This window comes from Malaclemys terrapin, chromosome 9 (assembly GCF_027887155.1).
Source record: "Malaclemys terrapin pileata isolate rMalTer1 chromosome 9, rMalTer1.hap1, whole genome shotgun sequence".
Lineage (NCBI taxonomy): Eukaryota > Metazoa > Chordata > Testudines > Emydidae > Malaclemys > Malaclemys terrapin.
The window spans coordinates 74,587,847-74,604,062 of NC_071513.1; the positions used below are offsets into that span (position 1 = coordinate 74,587,847).

Sequence of the window (16,216 nt, forward strand, 5' to 3'; positions counted from 1 at the left end):
CCTCACAGTGACATTCATGCTATAGGCAGAATGAGAAGCAAAGTCCCAGCTGCATGAAACAGTGCACATCTGGTGGCATGGGAAATCCCAAAACTGAGAGCAGGATCAGGAAGGGAATTATCATTTGATCAAAGTACCAGAGCGAACATAAAAACATAAGAATGGTCAGCCCAATGGTCTACCTGTCTTCAGAGAATGGCCAGTGCCACTACTCTGCCTAATCCTCCCCTCTGTTACACCCCTACAAGCACACTACACTCCTGGGGCCTTATTCACCACTCTCTTACTCCAGTGTTAAGTTGGTGTGACTCCAGTGCAATCAATGGAGTTACACCGGGGTAAAACTTGTGTACGTGATGGGAGAGTCAGGCCCCCGGACACAAACGCAGCACACCGCAGTATGTTTCGCTAGACGGAGCCAGCGCCTCGCAGCGGGGCTGGCAGCGCTCATCGCACGCTCCCCGCCGCGCGCTCATCAGGCCGAGGCAGGCCCGCCGCCGCAACCCAGCCGTCCGCATCGCTAGTTCGGCCATCGATTCGCTGCACTTCCCCCCCTCCTCAGCGTGGCCAGTCCCCTTCCCTCTTCAATCGGTGCTCGATTCTTTGCCGCCAGCGCTGAGCCAGGGAGAGAATCAAGATGGCGGACAAAACGCCAGGCGGGTCGCAGAAAGCCAGTGCGAAGGTGAGGCCACCCCGCGGGCTCTGCAAGCGGCTCCGCTGCCCGGGGCCCGCTCGGGGCAGGGAGGGTAGCGGCATCTGTCCCCGGGGGCGGGGGAGCCAGGGCGCGCGGCACGCACGGACCCAGGTGCGCAGGCCGTGCGGCCTGCTCCGTCCCTCCCCTCCGCGGCGTTACTGCGGGGTGCTGGCGGCGGGATGGATGGATGGGGCAGTGGGGCGGCGGGGAAGGGCTGGGGCAGATAGGGCAGCAGGGAGGTCGGGGTCCAGGGTTTCTCCTACTGCTTATCTAGCAGGGGGGGGAGGGGGGCGTTCTAAGGCCTGTGGGATGTGCCCCCCATCCTGCACCATCAGCCCGCGGGGCCCCTCCGGCCCCCACTGCTGGCACCACGTTCTCCCCGGGCGGGGCAGAGCGGGGTGCATCTACAGCCTTGCTCCTCTGGGTTTGCCCCCTCCCAACGCTGCACTTTTGGGGGGTGGGATCGATGCCCCCCATGACCTGGATTCATGTTAAAATAGTTCTCTTGCTCATTTGGGATGGATTTTGTCACGTTTTTGTTTCACTGAAACACTCACAATCTCAGTAGCTTTATAGGGCCTTGTTTGAAGGCCTTATTTTTAAAGCTTCCTGCTCTGGTGATGAACACGTTTGTTGTAAATTTCAGTTCCAGATTGAAAACATTTCCCCTTTACTCTCTGTTTTATGCCTAAATTATTTGTTATAACGTCTCTGTTAGGGTGTGTGGGGGCAACTCAGGTGTTCTTAGGCCATGTTTACATTACCATTTATGTCAATAAAACTTATGTTGCTCAGGGACATGAAAGAAACACCCCATGAGGGACATAAGATTTTCCAGCATAAATGATAGTGTGCACAGCGCTGTATTGGTGGGAGAGTGTCTCCTGCTGACATAGCTAGCCGCTCACTGATGTGGTCTTATGTCAACCAGAGAGCTCTCTCTCCCTTTGGCATAGAGTGGCTACATGAGCAATCTTACAGCTGTAGGGCTGCATCCGTACAGCTGTAAGCTCACTAGTGTAGATGTGACCAGTGACTCTGGAGAAACAGAGAAATATCCACAATCACATGGCAAATCAGTATTTTCTAGTATCTGATTCCTAGTCCTGTGCTCAGACTGCTAGGCAGTTTTTCAGATGTTTTTGGCTTGACAACTTTGCAGCCTCATGGAATGCACTTTCTCTGTGTTCCCAATTCCCATGGCTGACATTATTTCCTATAATACTGGAATAATCCAATATTTCCTACAATCCTGCAGCAGCATTTTCACAGATCCTGTGCCCCCATGGAGTCCCATTGCAGTTGTAGGATTGGGGCCTATGAACTGTATCCTCTTGACTCAAAAGTCTAGAAATGTTTGGAGTTTATATTTTTGTGGTAGTGGGTGGAAATGAGGAAGAGGTTGTTATAATAATCAAAAGCCCCAATCCTGCAGACACGTGCATGTTCTTAACTTGATTCACATAGGTATTCCCATTTCCTACTTTGGAAATATTAAAACCTGTTTTGGGATTGTTTCCCAATTGTGGATTAGAAATTTGTAGTTAGTTTGAAATTGACTTTTCTGTTTCCATCTCCTGCTTCTCACTTCTGGTTGAAAACATTGGTGTTTTCCCTCAGTGAGCCAACTTTTTTGTCCATAATTAACACTGCTGAGGATTGAGAGGCTTGAGTCAAAAGTATATGGTAGCCACTGGCTGGCTTGTTTAAAGCCACACAGGAAATCTGCATTTGATCAGGTGGATGCTTAAGAGTAATACCCAGAAACCGGAGAACCGTTCATTGCCTGAATCTCCCACGAAAGTGAGGAATCAGTAAGGACTATAGTCTACTCCACTCCAATGGTTGGGTGCTCTCCAGCACTTGGCAATGATTCTAGGGATAGTGAAGCCATAAATTCTCTTCCACTTAGTCCCACTGCAGGTATTAAGCTATGTCTACACTGTGGACCTTACAGTGGCTCAGCTATACTACTGCAGCTGCACCACTGTAAGGTCTCCTGTGTAGCTGCTCTATGATGGTGGGAGATTAAAGCACTTCCAATGAGTGGCAGTAGCTATGTCAGCGTGAGAGCGTCTCCCGCCGACATAGAGCTGTCCACACCAGTGCTTTTGTTGGTGAAACTTATGTTGGTCTGGGGTGTGTTTTTTCACACCTGTGACCAACAAAAGTTTTGCCGATAGAAGTGCTATTGTAGACAAAGCCTTAGAGTGGCCAGCCAGTAACAGTATGTTCTTCTTCCTAGCAGTTGGCTATTCAGTCTTCCAAAGTGGAAGGGTTGTGGGCCAGGAATAGGATATGGGACTTGGAGAACCAGGATTCTGTTTCCATTACTACTCAATACGTACATTATTTAACCTCTTACTCAATTTTTCCTTTCACCAAAATGGGGATAACTTATCCTGCTCAGATGAAATGCACTATATATAGGTATTAAATCTATAAATGTCCCCCATCACTGGGATGTTGTTTTTTTCCATTGATTGATTCCAAGTATGGTCAGAGAGGCTTATTTCCCCAGCCACTGCCTTCAACCAGGAAGCGGACCCAAAGTCTGGGAAGGGAAAATATACTCTCAAGCTAAACTTTATATATGGGGATCTAGGGGGTGGTGGAAGTGTTGAAAACTGTTCTTGTATTTAAGGGTAATTAGGAAGAGGTACATTAAAGTGGTGACCTGAATCAATATTTTGCCTTCCTCTGCAGCAATGGGCATGGGTCATTAGAGTAAACAGTGGATTCCCTGTAACTTGAAGTAAAAAATTGACATTTTCATCACTTAACAGTGCAAGGAAGTGCACACACTGCATTGGTTTAAGTGAAGCAGTGTATTAATAAAAATTGGGAAATAACACTCACCTACTTATGAATGGGCAGCTTTCTCTGGTGAGTTACTACGTGCCAGGAACAGTGAAGTAAAATCTACAAAAATGTGCTGAGTTCCAGTGTGGTTGCTGTCCATAAGATTTGAAGGGGCAGCGGTGTTAACTTTCAGGTGGTATTTTAATTTTCATGGTGTTGCTACTTAAACTTGTAAGCAGGAATAAGAGAGGCAGGTACTCGCTCCTTGGCATGCGGAAAAATATAAAAGTATGTGTCCTTCTCTTTCTTCCTCTGCTTTCCAGCAGTGGTGGGTTGAATACCAGCTGCGCCTGCTTTTACAAGTTTAGCAGTAGCAGAATAGTAATAAATTCAAATGTCATGGGCTTCAGAAGAAATGACTTCTAATTCTTTATTCAGGTCTACAGGTAATATGGATTTAAATAATGAAATAGCAAATACTCTTAGGTATAAAACTTAATTTCCAGAAATTTATGCTTATTTTGATATAAACTTATTGTAGACTGGTATGTTAAGAGGTGGGGTGAAGACAGCTGTGGGCCTTGAAAAATGCACTTGCTCTTAGTGAATGGGAAGATTTCCCTTTTGAGCATTGGAACTTAAACTATTAGTTTCTACTGAGTTAAAGTTTATATATGAGTATAAAATTGTAGCCCTTAAAATTTCAAGATAACCCTTATAATATGGGCAGATACAATATTGTGTGACACATCACCTTCATAACAAAATTAATGTGGTGGGGGTGGGTCCGAGGGGTTTGGAGTGTGGGAGGGAGCTCAGGGCTGGGGCAGAGGGTTGGGGTGCAGAGGTGTGAGGGCTCTGGGGGTGTGGGCTCTGGGGTGGGGCTGGGAATGAGGGGTTGGGGTGCAGGAGGGTGCTATGGGGCTATTGTGGGGAGAAACGTCTCTCTCCTGCAGCAGCAGTACCTGGGCTGGGTGGGGGAGAGGCGCTTCTCCCAGCTGCAACAGCTCTGGGGTTGGGGCTGCAGGATAGACGCTCCTCCCCCGGCCCTAGCAGGTCTGAGCTGGGGGAGGGCCTCCCTGGGTCTGGGTTGGGCTTCTCTGGCCGCGGATGGGCCCAATCTGGCCATGTCACCCCAGCAGATCCGGTTGACCCATATGCGGCTGGATCCGGGCTGCTCCGGCTGCCCTCGAGACCGGCCCGGGCTGCGCCGCAGCAGAGTTGGGGCTGGGGCGGGGGTGCCCCTCCCCTGGCCGTGTCAGGTCTGCAGGCAGGTTCCTTGAGCGCCTGCCTGGTGCTAAATAGGCTGCTGCACGGCTGTGCAGCTTGCTGGAACTTAGTTGGCTATGTTCCGAAATTAAGGTTTGTGAAGTATTTTGAAAATAATGCTCTCTGTGTGTATTTTAAAATGGTTTTTCATGTAGTACTGTGGAAGTGATATGACTCTTGTAATGCAACTATATTAGGGAATTTAAATTAAAAATTAAAAATTTAAATTAGAACATAAGAACGGCCATGCCGGTCAGACCAAAGGTCCATCTAGCCCAGTATCCTGTCTTCGGACAGTGGCCAATGCCAGATGCCCTAGAGGGAATGAACAGCATAGGTAATCATCAAGTGATCCATTCCTTGTCACCCATTCCCAGCCTCTGGCAAACACAGGCTAGGGACACCATCCCTGCCTATCCTGGTTAATAGCCATTGATGGACTTATCCTCCATGAATTTATCTAGCACTTCTTTGAACCCTGTTATAGTCTTGACCTTCACAACATCTTCTAGTGAGAAGTTCCACAGGTTGACTATTAATTTCATTTGGTGACCCCCTAGTTCTTGTGTTCTGAGAAGGAGTAAATAACACTTCCTTATTTACTTTCTCCACACTAGTCATGATTTTATAGACCTCAATCATATCCCCCTTTAGTCGTCTCTTTTCCAAGCTGAAAAGTCCAAGTTTTATTAATCTCTCCTCATATGGCAGCCATTCCATATCCCTAATCATTTTTGTTGCCCTTTTCCGAACCTTTTCCCTTTCCAATACATCTTTTTTTGAGATGGGGTGACCACATCTGCACTCAGTATTCAAGATGTGGGAGTACCATGGATTTATATAGAGGCAATATGATATTTTCTGTCTTATTATCTATCCCTTTCTTAATGATTCCCAATATTCTGTTTGCTTTTTTAAATGCTGCTGCACATTGAGTGGATGTTTTCAGAGAACTATCCACAATGACTCCCAAGATCTTTCTTGAGTGGTAACAGCTATTTTAGATCCCATAACTTTTTTTATAGTTGGGATGATGCCTCTTATGCTTATCAACATTGAATTTCATGTGCCATTTTCTTGCCCAGTCACCCAGTTTTGTGAGATCCCTTTATAACTCGTAGCAGTCAATTTTGGACTTGAGTAATTTAGTATCATCTGCAAACTTTGCCATCTCACTGTTTACTCCTTTTTTCAGATAATTTAGGAATATGCTTAATGGTACTGGTCCCAGTACAGATTCTTGAGGGACCGTCACTATTTATTACTTTCCATTTTGAAAACTGACCATTTATTTCTACCCTTTGTTTCCTATCTTTACTGATCCATGAGATCCAGTTACTGATCCATGAGAACACCTTCCCTCTCATCCCATGACTCTTTACGTTGCTTAAGAGTCTTTTGTGAGGGACCTTGTCAAAGGCTTTCTGAAAGTCAAAATACACAATATCTACTGGATCCCCCCTTGACAACGTGTTTGTTGAACCCCTCAAAGAATTCTAATAGATTAGCGAGGGGTGATTTCCCTTTACAAAAGCCATTTGACTCTTTCCCAACATATTGTGTTCATATATGTGCCTGATAATTCTGTTCTTTTACTATAGTTTCAACCAATTTGCCTGGTACTGAAGTTAGGCTTAACAGCCTGTAATTGTCAGGATTTTCTGTAGAGCCTCTCTTAAAAATTGGCATCGCATTAGCTATCCTCCATTCTCTGCAACGAAAGCTGGTTTAAGCGATAGGTTACGTACCACAGTTAATATTTCTGCAATTTCATATTTGAGTTCCTTCAGAATTCTTGGATGAATACCATGCGGTCCTGGTGACTTATTACTGTTTTATTTATCAGTTTCTTCCAAAACTTAATCTATTGACACCTCAGTCTGGGACATTTTCTCAGATTTGTCCCCTAAAAAAGTGTCTCAGGTGTTGGAATTTCCTCACATCTGGTGTAGTGAAGATTGTTGCAGAGAATTCATTTAGCTTCTTGACAACTGCCTTGTCTTCCTTAAGTGATCCTTTTGTACATTGACCCCACTACTGGATTGTCAGGCTTCCTACTTTTGATGTACTTACAAAATCTAACAGCAATTTTTTTTTTCTTTTGCTAGTTGTGCTTCAAATTCTTTTTGCCCTGCCTAATTATATTTTACACTTGACTTGCCAGAGTTTATGTTCTGTTCTATTTTCCTCAGTAGGATTTGACCTCCAATTTTTAAAGGATTCCTTTTTGCTTGTAACCGCCTCTTTTACTCTGTTGGTTAGTGAAGGTGGCATTATTTTGGTCCTCTTACCGTGGTTCTTTTTTTTTCATTTGGGATATATATATATATATTTATGTTTGAGCCTCTATAGTGATGTTTTTAAATAGTTTTCATACAGCTACCAGGCATTTCATACTTGTGACTGTTTCTTTTAATTGACATTTAACTAGCTTTCTCATTCGTATAGCTTCCCCTTTTGGAGGTAAATGCTACTGGGGTGGGTTTCTTTGTTATTTTCCTCCCTACAAGGATGTTAAATTTAATTACACTATGGTTGCTGTTACTGAGGGTTCAGCTATATATACCTCTTGGACCAGATCCTGTGCCCCATTTAGGACTAAATCAGGAATGGCCTCCCCCTTGTGGGTTCCTTGATTAGCTGCTCCAAGAAACAGTCACTAATGGCGTCTAGAAATTTTATCTCTGCATCCTGTCCTGAGGTGACATGTACCCAGTCAATTTAGGGATAGTTAAAATCCCCCATTATTATTTGGTTTTCTGTTTTTGTAGCTTGAGCCCTGTGCAGATACAAAAATGTGGATCCGCATCTGATCTGCTAGGATCAACCCATGATTTGACCTGCAATCTGCTAGCTGTCTTTTCATAGAATCATAGAATATCAGGGTTGGAAGGGACCTCAGGAGGTCATCTAGTCCAACCCCCTGCTCAAAGCAGGACCAATCCCCAGACAGATTTTTACCCCCGTTCCCTAAATGGCCCCCTCAAAGATTGAGCTCACAATCCTGGGTTTAGCAGGGCAATGCTCAAACTACTGAGCTATCTCCAGGCATTCAAGTTCATCCATCTTTGTGTTTAGACTTCTAGTATTTGTGTACAAGCACTTATAAAATGTATCAATGTTTAGTTGCCTGTCTTTAAGTGATGTAATTGAATAGAACTTTTTTTGTTTTGTTTTTTTGTTTTGTTTGTTTGACCTTATTATAATGGACTTGATGGTCACCTCTGTAATTTAGATATAGTAAAAATATTTCAGTTCTAAACTTCTGTTTCAGGTGTTTATATCTTTTTGAAACTTAGGGCAAACATTTTCAGGGTTTAAACGCTGGTTTACATTGAATTATTTTTGGAATGTTTGAACAAAATTGTTTGGATGCAAGCGGAGGGGGGAAAAACAGCAGGCCCTCTGTTAGCAGGCAAAAAGGGTATTTTTCAATCAAGTTAGCTTAATATGATTGAAAAGGCCTATTCTAGGCTACAACACAGCTGGATAGCACCTTCAGACTTGTTACTCTGTATCTTAATGAGTGTTAATGTAACACATTTGAAAAGTTCTCTTAACTCAATCTAACACAATTGAAAAACACAACCTTTTGCAGACTCACTTATGTTGTCTACACTTAAACCGCTACAGTGGCAAAGGTGCAGTATCACTTCAGTGGAGACACGCACTACAGTGACAGGAGTGGTTTTGCTATCGTAGTTAATTTATCTCCTTGAGAGATGGTAGGTAGTATTGTCTTCTCAGGAGGTTAGATTGGCTGTATAACTATGTTATACAGAGGTATGGATTTTTTTATGCCTTTGAGTGATATAACTGGGTTGACCTAACTTTTTCATGTAGACATGGCCTCAGACAGTTTGAAAGAAGGAAAGGCAATAACCAAGAGAAAAAAGTTAACAGTACTGGTTAGTTTAATTGTTGCTATTCAGAAACGTGGGTAGCAGTATATAAATGTCAAGCAATGGCAGTTTCCTTTGGGGTACTTGTAAAGCTGTGAGCAGCAGCAGAGGCAGGGACTAGTTATTCATGGGAGAGTAGTACTTGAAAAATAGATTCTGCTGTAATGGTAGAGTAGTGCAAACTCTCCCCCTTTGCAGCAGCCAGGAACAACTGGAGGAGATTAGAGTGTCACATTTATTAGACATCTATAAGTAGAATCTGATACAAAAGCTGGAGTCCAAAACAGTCTCTAAAGCCGCACCTTAGCAGAAATTCCATTACCCTTCCTGGTATTTAGGGTTGGTTTCTTTCCCAGCACATTGCTGTTGGATCTGTTGGTGGAACATGGCACCCCCCTGTTTTTTACATCTTCTGTCTATTATGTTTAATCTTCTAGCAAATTTACAAATGTTACATGATCACATGAGTGGATTAAAATCAATGATTTTATAAAAAATAAAAAAAAAATCAATATTTTGGATAAAATAGGCTTTTTGGGGAAAGAACCTCTAAATATAGTTTTAACTAAGATACATTATAGCTCAAAGATGTCTCATCATGGAATGGGGATTATAAATTCTGATTCTATAGTATGAGACAATATATTCATGTAATGTTTAAGAAAAGTTTTGTAAATGAGTTTCAATAGTTCATGGATTAGGGACCCAATCTTATGGTGTTCCAGGGGCTTCTGTATAGATTATTTAGGTTAATCTTTCTATCTACCCAATGTTCTCAGTGCTCAGTCTAGAAGATACCATCAGAGATGCTTAGTTTTGCAGTTCTCAAACTGTGGATTTGTGTCTCCAGAGATAACTTGCTTGTTAACAGCAAAAATGTTTTGAAATAAAATAAATAAATAATATAGAAGTGAGAAATAACAGACCTCAATCCTATTGTCCCTCTGCAAATTTATGTACACAGAGTCAATCCCTTACCTCTCTCTAAAAGTGCAAAGTTTCAAAAAGTTCAATGAACAGAAGATTGTTGGGGTGGACAAAGAGAAGAAGCCTGGAGATAAATGTGAGAAGGGAGGGACAGGCAGTAGAAACAAAAGTGGAACTGTTTGAGCAGCATATTCCAGAAGTCTTGAGGTCTTTCTGAGTGTAGCTTGCATAGATTTGAGATCTTCCATACCATTCTTTCACTAGAAGGGAAAACCTATAATGGCAGCAGGCCGTAAAAGAGACCCAGTTTGGGAATAAGAATCATTCAAGAAATATGTTTGCTGATGATGTTTTAAATAAAGTCACACCAGTGAACTGGTGCAAGTCACTTAAGCACTTGGATTCAGAGACTGTTGACACAATAATCTCACTTTTAACAGCAGTAGCTTCTTCTGCCGGTATAGAAAGAATATTTTCTTCCTTTGGACTAATTCATTCCAAATTGAGAAATCGATTGGGACCTGAAAAAGCAGGAAAGCTTGTTTGAAGGTGAAGACGACTGAGTTAGCTGCAGAAGCCAATATTTTAAGTTTCTCGTGTAGACCTGGCTGACGTAGTTGATTTAATTTTTTTAAACATTTCATTTATTTTATTTAAAAACAATTTTATCAAAAAACAAACCTGATTTTAAAAAACAAATTCATATGCTTGTTTTGTTAAAATATTACAGTACAGACCAATTTACGCGCGAATGTTGGGAGTCAAGCCGTCACGATCATGTGTTAATGGACTGCGGGTTAAGAGGGCCATGCTGAAATATCTTAAGATATCTATATATACATGTATAATTATCTAGGATTACATACGTATTCACAGCATCCCAAATACTGCAGGCCTATCTGTTAACGGCGCTTTGCAAGAATATAAATTCAAATGTGTAATGTAATAATAATCTTTTTATTAGTACATAGGGGTGAAAGTAACTCAGGACACTTACCGGTACGGGGCGGGGGCGGCACTCGCCCCGGAAGGGGCGGGGCCTGGGGTGAAAGGGGTGGGGCTAGGGGTCAGCATCCCCCATCCAGCCCTTCCAGGCCGTCTGGCCCGACCACCTGGTGTTCCCATGGCGATTTAAAGGGCCTGGGGCTCCAGATGCTGCTGCTACGATAGCAACGTTCAGAGCCTTGGGCCCTTTTAAATAGCCGGCCCAGGGGCAGCTGCTCCCTTTGCCCCCTCCCCCTGTTGGCGGCCGAGGGGGGGCAAAAGAGGCAGGGACCTTAAAGTGCTGCAGGGTCCTTTGCCGCAGTAGCGCTTTAATATTGCTGCCCCTCAGTCCCTCCCCCTCTCCCTCCCCCGTCGGCGGTAAAGATGTACAACACGTTTCCGCTCCACACTTCCTGTTGATTTCTAGGTCAGTGAGTTAGTGAGCAAATCTGTAGCGCTACATAGCAAGTTTCTGTATCGCGTGTTAACTAGGTAACACTGGGAGCATGGCGCTGCTGCGTGTTAAGCAGATTCGCGCGTAAAGGGGTCTGTACTGTATATGTTTGCTATTGAAGAAAAAAATCCAGAATACATAATGTTGTTGTTTTAGTTAAATAAAACAATTTAAATGTCTGTCTGGTGATGTTCTCCTCCTAATACAGCATGGCAAGAAAATCCTCCAAATATTAATGATTAACGTGTTGAATTGGAGATGGTTCACTTTCCAAAGACTTCATAAATATCTGCTTCAATTACCTTTGGTAAATGAAATAACCAAACAATCATTCATTTCTGATATAGCTGTAAAACTAATCTGAAAAGTTTTCAAAATAAATCACTTTAAAAATGTATAGTGTGTACCTTCTAAAAATGAAACCTACATCTATCTTTGAGTTGTGAAGAATATGTATTAAGGTTGTAACAACCAGCAAGAATGCACTTTTATGTAGAAATCCATGATTAAATCGAATCTTCCTAACTAGTGATTTAAATCAAATCCACCCTGTCACATACTCTCAAACAATAGTGTACAGTATTGTTCTCTATAACTTTACAACGGTGGCTATGCCTATACTACAAGCGTCTGTTAGCACAGCTGTGTCAGTTAGGGGTGTGAAGAGATGTGATCCCTGACTGACATAGCTGTGTTGACAGAAGCTCCTAGTGTAGATGCAGTTATACTGGCAAAACTTCACTTTTACTGGTACAGCTTTCTTCTTTCATGGGAGCATGAGTGTTACTATACCACTATAAAATGCAGCTTTGCCGGTATAGCTGTGTCCATGCTACGAGTGGTTTTCTTGTATAGTATACTGATGTTCCTATACTGGTAATATACTTCTTGTGTAGACATAGCCTAAGTGTTATGCTTCATATGCTGGGTAATATGCCTCTGTACCTGCCTCTGCTGATGCTCCTAGCTTTCCAGTTCCTCTAGTAAGGAACTTACAAGGGTTTTGTTAATTTCATTCTGCTGCTTAAGAGAACTGTGGGTAGCAGCACAGGCACTGGAATTTTCAGCAGCCCCAGGAAGACACCACTGCATCAGTTCACGTTTGGAAGGTTATTTTCAAAACAAAGGTTAGAAAATTATTTTCTTTAAAAGGGGAGAATTTCAAATTATGTCATAAGCCTTCCATGTTTTCCTTAGCAAGTGGGATGGGTGGGTGTTTCAAGCTTTGCTGTGCTCCTGTTATTTTTCAAAATATGATAATTTTAATGTCTGGTAAACCAAATCATCCCTTGCATTTGTCTTTCATCCACTGTTTTCTTGTCAGACACCTAGCTTGTCAACTCTGAGGCAAGGACTGTCTCTTTATTACATTTGTGTAGGGTCTAGAACAGTGTGTCTCTGATTGTAGATTGGGGCCCTTAGGCAGTAGTGTAACACATAACAGAATATGAAAAAAGGATTTGAAGTTGGTGTAACGATGCTGTTCTGGCAGGACCCAACTGAGAGTGGCAATTCAGGAGAAATCGCTTAAAACAGGGCAGTTACAGCCCTAGGTTGGGGTTTTTCCACCTCTAAGGCAAACCCAACCAGCCAGACTAAGAGGACTTTGGTCTCACCCCACTGGCTAACCACACAAGCAATTCCTTTAGCTACTCCAGTTTCCCAGTATCACCACCAGTGCCACTCGTTATGGGGACAAATGGTTATGAAAACCAATGCCCCATTAAAAGAAAAAAAAGTTCATCTGATCCCAAAAGATCAAGCCCCAGACCCAGGTCAATATACAAATCAGATCTTACCCACAAATCACACTGTTGCCAATCCTTTAGAATCTAAAATCTAAAGGTTTATTCATAAAAGGAAAAAGATATAGATGAGAGCTAGAATTGGTTAAATGGAATCAATTACATACAGTAATGGTAAAGTTCTTGGTTCAGGCTTGTAGCAGTGATGGAATAAACTGCAGGTTCAAATCAAGTCTCTGGAGTATATCCACAGCTGGGATGGGTCATTCAGTCCTTTGTGTACAGCTTCCATTTGTAGCAAAGTCCCTCCAGAGGTAAGAAGCAGGATTGAAGACAAGATGGAGGAGAGGCATCAGCCTTTTTATAGTCTTTTCCAGGTGTAAGGATACCTCTTCGTCCTTACTGTGGAAAATTACAGCAAAATGGAGTCTGGAGTCACATAGGCCAGTCCCTACATACTTTGCTGAGTCTGAAGGCATATTTGCCTTCTCTCAATGGGTCAGTTGTATAGCTGATGGTCCTTAATGGGCCATCAAGCAGGCTAGGCAGAGCTAACACCAGCTTGTCTGGGATGTCTCCCAGAAGCATAGCATCAGTTTGAAATATGGACAATATAGAGCCAATATTCATAACTTCAACTACAAAATTGATACACACACATAGACAGCATAATCATAACCAGTAAACCATAACCTTGTCTTAGACACCTTATTTGACCCCCTTTATACAAGATTTGGTGCCACTACAGGACTTTGGTTGCAACCACGTTCTATATGGTCCCAGTTCAAATCAATAACATGACAGTTGGTAATTGGAAAGGAGGAAAAAGTGTTTTTAGAAAAGTGTGGCTTTTTAATTTACAGCTATATCCCTGGTTGCACCAGTGAACTGGTGTTACTATCACCACTATGCTTGAACTATGCCTCGTGTTACCTCAATAGTGAAGGTAAGCCCTATTGATGCAGATGAAGCGAGGAATGTGAAGATAGAATTGTATGGAGAATGGGAGGTAACATAGTTATTGTTTTCAGTTTTTGAAGCCTGGAGGCACTTTGTATCTTGTGGGGGTTGTATCCTTGGCTTTTGTGGCTTCGGGCTTGTCTCCACATGAAACTTGGAGTTCTCCCATTGCTGTTGGTAATCCACCTCCCCAAGAGGTGATAGCTTCATCATCAGAATTCTTCCATAGATCTAGCGCTTATTTTCTAGTGTAGACTAGCCCTTTATTTAGTTCAATTCTTGAAGCTCTGTCCAACATTTATTTTAAATGGATTTGGTGGTGGTGGTAATGGAGGTAGTTTCCTTACATCTGCAACCACTGTGGTAGCCTTAAGTACTAATATCTTGGTCGATTGGAAACTGGCCATACTCTTAGCAAAGTATTTCCTAGACTACTGGTGTCTGGCATTGTTCCAATCTGGATGGATGGGGAATAACATTTTCTTAATATGACATGTTTAAAAAACAAATTTCTTACAACAAAGAAGTCTGTTAATGCTCTGTAGCTAATATAAGGAAATTTAGAAGATTACCAAAATTTTTAGTTATCTTTACATTTTACTTTTAATTTCAATTTAAACATAAATGTTGTATGAAACACCCATAAATTACAGGGGACCCTCCTCTAATAGTGGAGTTTTCTGGAACGTATGTATTTAATGTAATTTGCACTTTTTTCTGTTCTATAGCGTCTCTCTGAAAATGTTTTCAATTAACAATAATCATCTAAAATTAAGGATCTTACTTATGCAAACTATGCAAAAATGAGGGGGTTAATTAAACAGAAGTTAAAAGGTACAATGACTAAAGTGAAATCACTGCAAGCTGCATGGGCACTTTTTAAAGACACCATAATAGAGACCCAACTTCAATGTATACCCCAAAGTAAGAAACACAGTAAAAGAACTAAAAAAGAGCCACCGTGGCTTAACAACCATGTAAAAGAAACAGTGAGAGATAAAAAGACTTCCTTTAAAAAGTGGAAGTCGAATCCTAGTGAGGCAAATAGAAAGGAGCATAAACACTGCCAAATTAAGTGCAAGAGTGTAATAAGAAAAGCCAAAGAGGAGTTTGAAGAACAGCTAGCCAAAAACTCCAAAGGTAATAACAAAATGTTTTTTTAAGTACATCAGAAGTAGGAAGCCTGCTAAACAACCAGTGGGGCCCCTTGATGATCGAGATACAAAAGGAGCGCTTAAAGACGATAAAGTCATTGCGGAGAAACTAAATGGATTCTTTGCTTCAGTCTTCACGGCTGAGGATGTTAGGGAGATTCTCAAACCTGAGCTGGTTTTTGTAGGTGACAAATCTGAGGAACTGTCATGGATTGAAGTGTCACGAGAGGAGGTTTTGGAATTAATTGATAAACTTAACATTAACAAGTCACCGGGACCAGATGGCATTCACCCAAGAGTTCTGAAAGAACTCAAATGTGAAGTTGCAGAACTGTTAACTAAGGTTTGTAATCTGTCCTTTAAATAGGCATTGGTACCTAATGACTGGAAGTTAGCTAATGTAACGCCAATATTTAAAAAGGGCTCTAGAGGTGATCCTGGCAATTACAGACAAGTAAGTCTAACGTCTGTATAGGGCAAATTAGTCGAAACAATAGTTAAGAATAAAATCGTCAGACACATAGAAAAACACAAACTGTTGAGCAATAGTCAACATGGTTTTTGTAAGGGGAAATCGTGTTTTACTAATCTATTAGAATTCTTTGAAGGGGTCAACAAACATGTGGACAAGGGGGATCCAGTGGACATAGTGTACTTAGATTTCCAGAAAGCCTTTGACAAGGTCCCTCACCAAAGGCTCTTATGTAAATTAAGCTGCCATGGGATAAAAGGGAAGGTCCTTTCATGGATTGAGAACTGGTTAAAAGATAGGGAACAAAGGGTAGGAATTAATGGTAAATTCTCAGAATGGAGAGGGGTAACTAGTGGTGTTCCCCAAGGGTCAGTCCTCGGACCGATCCCATTCAACTTATTCATAAATGATCTGGAGAAAGGGGTAAACAGTGAGGTGCCAAAGTTTGCAGATGATACTAAACTGCTAAAGGTAGTTAAGACCAAAGCAGACTGTGAAGAACTTCAAAAAGATCTCTCAAAACTAAGTGATTGGGCAACAAAATGGCAAATGAAATTTAATGTGGATAAATGTAAAGTAATGCGCATTGGAAAAAATAACCCCAACTATACATACAATATGATGGGGGCTAATTTAGCTACAACAAGTCAGGAAAAAGATCTTGGAGTCATTGTGGATAGTTCTCTGAAAATGTCCACGCAGTGTGCAGAGGCGGTCAAAAAAGCAAACAGGATGTTAGGAATCATTAAAAAGGGGATAGAGAATAAGACTGAGAATATATTATTGCCCTTATATAAATCGATGGTATGCCCTCATCTTGAATACTGCGTACAGATGTGGTCTCGTCATCTCA

At 42.0% G+C, this 16,216-nt stretch overlaps 1 protein-coding gene across 1 annotated transcript in view; it reads left to right on the top strand.

Moving 5' to 3' along the window:
- The first annotated feature begins 587 nt into the window (after positions 1-587).
- Positions 588-16,216, top strand: part of U2SURP (U2 snRNP associated SURP domain containing) — a 78,519-nt gene continuing 62,890 nt past the window's right edge. The window contains exon 1 of the mRNA XM_054039045.1: positions 588-682. Within this exon, the coding sequence (XP_053895020.1) occupies positions 638-682 (45 nt within the window). The 5' untranslated portion in view covers positions 588-637. The remainder of the gene's footprint in view (positions 683-16,216) is intronic.